The 8,734-nt window shown below is 38.5% G+C and overlaps 1 protein-coding gene across 1 annotated transcript in view; it reads right to left on the bottom strand.

The window, feature by feature from the left end:
- Nucleotides 1-1,167: 1,167 nt before the first annotated feature.
- Nucleotides 1,168-8,734, bottom strand: part of LOC120715097 — a 32,904-nt gene continuing 25,337 nt past the window's right edge. Inside the window, exons 4-9 of the mRNA XM_040002028.1 lie at nucleotides 4,716-4,820; nucleotides 4,391-4,609; nucleotides 3,551-3,892; nucleotides 2,927-3,272; nucleotides 2,774-2,831; nucleotides 1,168-2,017 (exon numbers count right to left, since the gene is read on the bottom strand). Coding sequence (XP_039857962.1) covers nucleotides 1,880-2,017; nucleotides 2,774-2,831; nucleotides 2,927-3,272; nucleotides 3,551-3,892; nucleotides 4,391-4,609; nucleotides 4,716-4,820 — 1,208 coding nt within the window. The 3' untranslated portion in view covers nucleotides 1,168-1,879. The remainder of the gene's footprint in view (nucleotides 2,018-2,773; nucleotides 2,832-2,926; nucleotides 3,273-3,550; nucleotides 3,893-4,390; nucleotides 4,610-4,715; nucleotides 4,821-8,734) is intronic.

The following is an 8,734-nucleotide window of genomic DNA, read 5'->3' as shown; positions in this document are numbered from 1 at the left end:
TCAGGCTAAGGTCTGGAAAGACTGGACTGGACCATTGCAACACTTTGATTCTTTTCTTTTTAAGCCATTCTGTTGAAGATTTGCTGATGAGCTTGGGTTCACTGTCCTTTGTATGACTCATTTTACTCTAGGCTTTAGCTGTCAGACAGAGGACTTTAAAATATTTTAGAGTCAAATGTGAGGGCCATGGCCACCTCAGTGACTGGAAGGTCACTGAGCTCCGATACACATATTATGAATATACTTCATTTTGTTTGATTATTTATTTGAATCAAGTTTAAATCACGTTGTCGTTGGTTTAGGACGCCTTAGCTGCACAGCAGCTTGTGACAATCAGAAGCCACACCTTAGCTATTAAGAGTGGCTCATGGTCAAAGTTCCCATTCATTTTACCTGAATCCCTGAATATCTCACTTCATAATCATTTATTTTCTTTATACATTAATTTCAACTTCCTGTGTCTCTTCCTCACTTTTTTATTGGGATTGTTGTCCCTACAAAAGCACCCCACTGTGACTGTGAGGGCTTGTTAGTAGTTGTTACTGATTGTACTGCTGACAGTGCAGTGACAGCAGCCCCAACAGCTAACATACCGATTCTTTTGATTTTACTATTTTTTCTTTTTGTTTTTTGTTTTCTCTTAACTTGTCAACTCTTATCCTTTCTCATTTCTTCAAAATTAAATTCTGTTCTTCAAGGTGCGTATCGCAGATACATGAGGGCCCGGGTGTCTTAAGATATATGGCGTAGCAGCAGTTCAGCTGCCCAGTTCAGCCCTGGTGTCCTGGTTCTGTGTAGGCAAAACTGCCCATATCATCAGCCCTCGTTCAGTGTATATGACTTGTGTGCTTAATTAGTTTGAGACGCTCTCCAAATGTGGTGCTGTTCATTATTTGTATTGACCATATTTGTTCAGTCTTTTTCTAATTGCACTTAGATGAATATTAATATTTAACATGCTAACTGAGGCCTTTGGAGTCTTGTAGTTCCTGGGGGGATTTGCAGTTTCTCTGAGCCTTATGTGGTCTGACTGGGGTGAATTGTCTGGGATGTCTACCCCTATGAAGATTGGCAACTGTTTTGAATGTTTTTCACTTGTCATCTTTTTTTCATCTTTCTCATTGTATAATGATGGACTTCAAATTGTGTGAAGAAAACACTTTAGTGTTAAAGAGTCCAAATCTGGTACTTTAATACAATTGAGAGGTCATACAGAACAAATCATGTCAAACAGTGAATCTGCTCTTTACTTAAATAGTTCATTCCTACCTGAAAGGCTGAAAAAAGATTTTAATTTTGTGAGTCTGTCTCCAGACAAACTGCATTCAAAGCAGCTCAGTTAAACATGTGACATGGCTACATATTATTATATGTTCATCAAAAACCTGACAGTGCTGACAATGAAAGCAGAGACAGGTGACAGTGTTAGTGGTTATTTTGTGGTACAGACAAAAACCTAACAGAAGACAAACCTGCGGACACAATGGCTTTGATGTTTTTATTAGTGACACCCAAAGCACACAAAGTAATACAATGTCTAACAAAGTTATCAAAAATAGCACCCTTTAAGTGGGTGATCAGTAAATGCACACTCGTGGGCTTTTGGACATAGCAGAATTTTTAAACGGTTGCGTCATTTTTTGCAGGTTTTTGTGACAGACGTACATCATTACCAAATATGTTTTAATTCAAAAGCTTGAGAATTTCTACTTGAGCTTTTCAATTTCAATTGATTTCAATTTCTACTTATTTCTACCTTTATTTTATATTCCAATGAAGCAAGTGTAACCCACAGACAGATCCAGATGCTGCAGTTTCTCTGCTGTGATGGCAAAGTAATATCACTGGAGTTGAAATCACCATGGTAACAAACGTTTCTTTATTGAGCATACAGTGGCTCAATGGTGGAGTAGAGGTCAGCTGTGTGGTTCTCACTGAAGTGCAGTCTGCTGTAGTGATGATCATCCAGCTCTGCTGACTGAGCTGAGATATTTTCATACATGGGGTCAACGTTCATCTGAGGAGACGAGACAGTTAATATAAATTTATATCAAACTGCATCAATAACTCATAGCTGGTTGTTTGTTGTTTGTTACATTGTCACTGTACTGCACTGTCACTGAGATTCTCAAATAGAACCTGTCTGACAAACTGAAACAAGTTAAGAGACCTAACCCCCCCAAAAAACAATGATCAAAAGAACAAATGAGAAACAAAGTCACTGACATCTGTCAGCCTAAAAATTGTTTCCAAAAGCATTTATAAGGCTTTGGGCTTCCAGTGAACCATGCTGAGAGCCAAAAGCTCTCAAGAGCTCATCGACTATTCATCCAGGATGTCACAAAAGAACCCAGAACCTCTAAAGAACTTCAGGTCTCAATTGTGTCAATTAAGGTCAGAGGTCATGATATAACAATGAGAAACAGACGGGACAAAAATGGCAATGAACTCAAAAATTATTTTTCCTGTCAGTGGTAAACATCACGACTGTTCAATGTCCAATCAATTACAAATCTAATTGAAGACGATATTAATGTAATGTGTGGTAAGGATTGCTGATGTATGATATCTGACTTATTTGATACAATGATGAACATGAACATCGGGTGTAGGTAGGGACACTGAAAAGAATGCTACAGTTGGTTACTCAGAAAAAGGCAGACATATAATAAGTTTAAGCTTTTTTCCAGAATAAATGATCGTGTGAGGAAAAAAGGAAAGATGAGGGGAAGTTTTTCTAACACAGCAGAATTATTTGAATCTTATTTCGTACCTGCTGCACTGTATCTGACATTTCTCCTCTTGGAGACTGACTGGAAGTCTTCTTTTTTCTGTTGCATAAAAGAAACAAATCAGTGAATGGGTAAAACATTTCACATCACACTTTAAACGTAACTGGTCTTAGAGATAACACAGTAACGTTCACCTGATCCACCAGCAGACAGTGAGAAGTATTAAAAGCAGCAGAGCTGCAGAAACTCCTGCAGCTGCTGGTGTCCATGTTCCTGTGATACTTTGGACAGTGAGAGTCTTTGGAGCAGAGCTGATATCTTTGTTGGTTTTCACAGCACAGGAGTAGCTTCCTGCATCCTCCCTGCTGACTGGGTCTAGGATCAGATGTTTGTTCTGGTTCTCTCTCGGGGTCAGAGGTCGACTGTTCAAGTACCAAATGTAGTTTGTGTTGTCAGTCAGAGGACAGCTGGTACTGCAGGTCAGTGTGACTCTCTGACCCTCTGTCACCACTGCAGAAGGACTCATCTTCACTCTCAGCTCTGAAAAACACTCAGACTAGTCAGTAAATGTAACACAAACTAGTTCTCATTAAAGATAAAACAAGATTTGGTGCTTTTGGTTTTCTCTAACTTCTGAAGAGTGCAAGAAGCAATAAAAGGCAAATATCTGTAGCCTTTTGACTAAATAAAATATTTCTTATCGCATCATCAGCTGAGGAAAATTCATGCATTTTCATCTTGTTAATGAAGCTGAAAGCATTGCAGAGGATTTTGTGTTGACTGTTATTTTTATACGAAGAAAGACAAACCATAATTACCTGTGACAATCAGAGTAACTCCAGGAAAATCAAACTGTTTCACTTCTTCATTTTCTGCTGTGATGGTGAACCTGTATTCTGCTGAGTCATCTCTCTTCAGCTTCTTTAATCTGAGGATGTGTTGGTTCTTCATGCTGTCATCATACTCCACATGATCTGCATCCTCAGTCAGGTTCCTCCTGACGTCCTCCTCAGCATTTCCCTTGACTTTATACCAACATTTAGACTGTATCTGCTCGTAGTCAGGATATGAGTATTTACTGGAGATGTTGACTGAAGATCCTTCCAGAGCACAGATTCTGCTGTGGACATAATTCAAACTCCAGCAGGAATCATTAACACCTGAAATATCGATGAAGTAGACAGAAAGAGTTAATAACTGTCTGGCAAAACAGCTCAACTTTATCACAGACATAAATGATTTCCCTTGATTAGGAATTTTCAATCAATTTCTGTGCAAATATTTTATCAGGACCTATAAGATATACAGTATATTACTGATTCAAAAGAGCTGTCTTTAGAAAAAAAATGATCAGTGAATTGATTATTACAAAACCCATCTGAATAAGCACTGACAATTGCCAAACGTAACAGAGATTCACATCTCATACAATAATGAATCAAAACCCTGCAACGGCAGCCGAAAAATGCAAAAGAACAACATCTGTGACTATTTCAAAAAAATCAAAACATTATCAGAAATTAAAAATGATGTTTAATGTGTCATTATTGTAGCATTAAAATTTACAGTGTTTCTGTTATTGTGGTCAGATATTCTAACAACAACACAGAATTAGAACAATACCAAGTACCAAGTTGAGAGACAATAAGTTTACTCACAGACGTCAGCAGAGCGCACATCCTCAAGACCTTTTACAGCACAAGACAAACTGTCTGGATGAGAGATGAAAACTAGAATCTGTTTTCCCTCCTTCACTGTAGGCTTTCTGTTCTCATACCACACAAAGGAAATCAGAGGCTCAGTCAGAAAACAGCTGCTGTTACAGGTCAGTCTGATGTTACCTCTGTGTTCAGCAGGAGTCCTCTGGACATGAATTTCTGTTGGGAGATGATGATCACATTTTCCACTGGTTCATCTCTGTCATGTCAAATAAATCAACAAATAAAAATGAAGTTTCAAAGTGCAGTTTGTCCAGAACTTCACCTCTGGGATATGTGATGGAGCAGGACTCGTCCACTGATGTCTGCTGAGAAGAACACATTCTCCCTTTAGCATAGGTCACACTGAAGCAGGTCTCTGTGATGGAACCTGAGAAAAACCAACAACTTTCAGTAAATTCATTAGAGTCTGAAGAGTAAAGTGTTTGTGTTTAACATCTCATAACATGATGAGGAGGTGTCCATCATGACTCACCCACAGAGACTTGAGGGGCTCTGAGATCCTCGTAGCCTTTGACAGCACAGGAGTATGTGACTGCTTCCTCACTGCTGAGCAGCTCTTGGTACCAGGGAGACCAGTCCTCATAGAGAAACTCTCTGTTCTTGTACCAGATGTAGGCTGCAGGCTTTTCAGTCAGAGGACAGCTGCTGCTGCACATCAGTGTTACTGTCTGTCCCTCTGTGGCAGGAATCACCTTTACCTGCAGCTCTGAGAGGTCACATGACCAACATGAATACACTGATCATTCATAAACTCATTCATTTGTGATGCATTTGTAAAAAGAACTGTACCTGTAACTTGGAGATGAATTCCACTTTGTTGGCACTTTGATCTGTCAGCAGTTTTAATGCAGCAGTAAAAATTTGCATCTCTCTCTGTCAGATTATTGATTGTTAGAGTGAAATTACTCTCTGCTGACATGCTGTACTTTACATGTGTTTCATCTGTAGAGAGTTCAATCTTGGAGACAGTATCGTGTCCAGTATACCAGCTATTTCTTGCAGTGGGATGTTGATGTGAGCAGGGCAGATTCACTGATGAACCTTTCAAGGCACAGATGCTGTTTGCTTTTCCCTGAACACCTTTAACACAACATGTGATTAGAAAACATGGTGAACATGTTGAATCTCGCGACACCGCAAGGGATTTCAGTCTTGTGCGCTTTGGATCGTGGTTTCAGGAAGGCATCCATCTCAGTCAAGTCGAGCAGCCACCTCTACTTTTTTGGTATACCGAAAAAAGTAAATTGGGTGGTTGTTACATTAAAAAAGTCTAACTTGTAATTTGAACACAAAAATTTCATGTTTCTATCTTGAACGTAACAAAATCATGTAGGATCTGTACGAAATTCAACAACTTGTTCAGATGACGTGACACAATCTAGTAAGAGTGGTTAGTTGCTGGACTCATGAAATTCACAAGATTGCAAAAGATTTCAAACTGCAGGAAAATCACTGGAGTTATAAGAGGCAGACAACTACACACACACCACGTGTATGCTATCGCTATTTATTCTATTTATTGTGGTTTAACCTGTCAAGGACAAAAACGTACGAAAAATTCTGCATCAAGCCTTGAAATCATAGCTTTCCTACTTTTGTTAAGCCTGCCTTTGTAGCATGGGGGTTAGTGCTGTTGCCTCACAGTAAAAAGGTCCTGGGTTTAAATCCCCAATCTGGCTACTTTGCAGTGGTTTCTCTCTAGGTATTCTAGTTTCCTCCCACAGTTAAAAGTCAAAAGAGTTAGGTTAGGTTAATTGGTGAATCTAAATTACCCATGAATGTAAGTGAAAATTGTTGTTTGTCTCTATGTGATAGACTGGTGAGCTGTCCAGGGTGTACCCTGCCTCCTGTAACCTATCACTTCAGGGTTATGCCCCAGCCCCTCTGCAACCATGGATAAAGATAGGAGGAAGTTGTAGATCCATTTCATTTTTATGCTAACCAGACTCTAGACTTTGTTGAACAATATGTAATATGAAGACAGCATGTAGTATTTAAGTGACCAAGTAGTATTGGGCTAAATGTTATTGAATAGTGTTGAAATAAAATGACAACATTGCGAAGGATTAAAATATTCCAAAAGCTCACCTTACTACTTCATCTAAACATGTTTCAATCACGTTTTATCAACACAAAATGCACAGGTTTATTGAATATGAGTAAGTTGTGTTGATTTAACTCAGTTGTTTAAGTTTCTGCCAAAGCAAAACAGTTGTGTGCAACCAATGTTCACTATTGAAATAAGTAAACCCAACGTGGCCTTTTTTTCAGTGAGAAGGATCACAATCTGGTGCTTTTATACGCTGGAGAATTCAGAACACTAGAACAAGTAAAAATCCTGTTAACTGGGAATCTTCTGTTTTCTGAAATGAACTTTTTACATCTTTTATCTACATTCCTGACACATCATTACTTACTTGTCATGAAGAGAAACAAATTATTCCTACCTGAGAGACACAGAATGAAACCCATAAACAAACATCCAGTTTCTGGCAACAACATGGCTGTTGCAGATTTTTACTTCTAATCAGAAAAAGTTGGCTATATCAATATTTTCAAGGCCTGATTACTACCACTGCTCATATCTAACTTGATAAAATATCAGAAGCATTAATCAATCAACATCCATCTAAGAGGAAATGTTAAATTCAGAGTATTTCTGCAGACAAACTGCGTTCAGCTTTAACACAATCACTTCCTCATTTATCTATCATTTCTTCAAATACAAAGAGACATCTAGTGTAGAACTGATGTATTGCTGCAGGTATTCAACATCACACTGGATATATATTAATGCAATTCTTATAAATGTTTTACTCTATAGGACACATTGACTTTAATTATTTAAACTAAACTAAGTCTATAAAGCTGCAAATTTTGTAGAAATTATCCTGCTCTGCTGATTGAGCCGAGTTGTTTTCATACATAAGATGAGAAGTCATCTGAGTAGACAAGACAGTTTTTATAAATTTATATTAAACCTGCTATCATCATACTCCACATGATCTGCAAACTCAGTCAGCTGTTCAGCTTCCCCCACAGCATTTCTCTTGACTTTAAAAATGGAATTCTGATTCTTTGTACCAACATTTAGACTTTATCTGATTGTAGTCAGATAAACTTTATTCTTCTACCTTATTCTAGTTGCTCCGACCTTTGCTGGTTAACTACTCCCTCAGTTTTCAGCAGATTTTCACCATTCAAATTTTCAACTGTTCTGCTCTTTCTGCTAAAATGGCCTGTATTTATATGTGTATAGCGCTTTACTAGTCCCTAAGGACCCCAAAGCGCTTCACACATCCAGTCACCCACCCATTCACACACACGTTCACACACTGGTGATGGCAAGCTACATTGTAGCCACAGCTACACCTCTTTTCGGCAGAATATTTACTTCTTTTCAGTACAAATCTCAATCTCTTCTGCTCTTTTCAGCTCAATTTTGAGCTTTTTCACCTTTTATCAGTGATAATTGTTTTTCTCATTATATCTTTGGTTGGCATCAGAACTGGTTTGGCTCAGTGGGATAAGCAGCCGCCTTGAGACCCGGTGGCGAAAGTTCGAATCCCACACGTGTTCGCCCGCTTGCATGCGCTCAGCTTTCTCGATAATCTTCACTGTACCCTTTCAAATACAGCAGTCTTTAGCAAGCAGTTTAGCTTTTACAACTCTTTTCAGCAGAAAGTTCTGCTTCCTCTGTTGTTTTCAGCAGTTTCCACTACAAACCAAACACAGTTGAACAGCAGCAAAATCACTTCCTTCTTTATTTCTTATGGTTCCTGTTGTTTGACTCTTTGTTGCAGTCTTGAATTCTTACTTCACATTTTAAAGTTTAAGTTGCTGTTTAGACTCTTTGCTTTCTCTTTATCTCTGTTTTAGGAATGAGCTCTCTGTAATGTAGAGCATGTGGGTTTCAGTATGAGTAGCTTTAGTCATCTCCCCCGACTTGTATTTACATTTGTTGCCTCCCCCTGTCTTGCTCTATGTTTGTGCACTGGACACTTTTACTTCCTTGTCTCGTACATTTTGTCACGTGGTTCTCTTATTTGCTAATTATAACATGACTAGTTTTGTAAAGATTAGATTTTTAGTGAAGAGTGTCTGTCAGTATTCAGAGGACAGTGTTTCTCAGTCAGAACACATATGAAACCACAAGGACAAATTCAAACAGTAACCACATTTATTGCCGTAAATGTCATTACAATTTCTTTGGAAAGCTATGAGGGATGTAAAAGTGACTTCACGTGGTTTTGGGATATGGTGGATAAAAAAATGTTGAGA

This window comes from Simochromis diagramma, unplaced genomic scaffold (assembly GCF_900408965.1).
Source record: "Simochromis diagramma unplaced genomic scaffold, fSimDia1.1 OVJJ01000798.1, whole genome shotgun sequence".
NCBI classification, from domain to species: domain Eukaryota; kingdom Metazoa; phylum Chordata; class Actinopteri; order Cichliformes; family Cichlidae; genus Simochromis; species Simochromis diagramma.
This window is presented reverse-complemented; position numbering and strand designations above follow the sequence as displayed.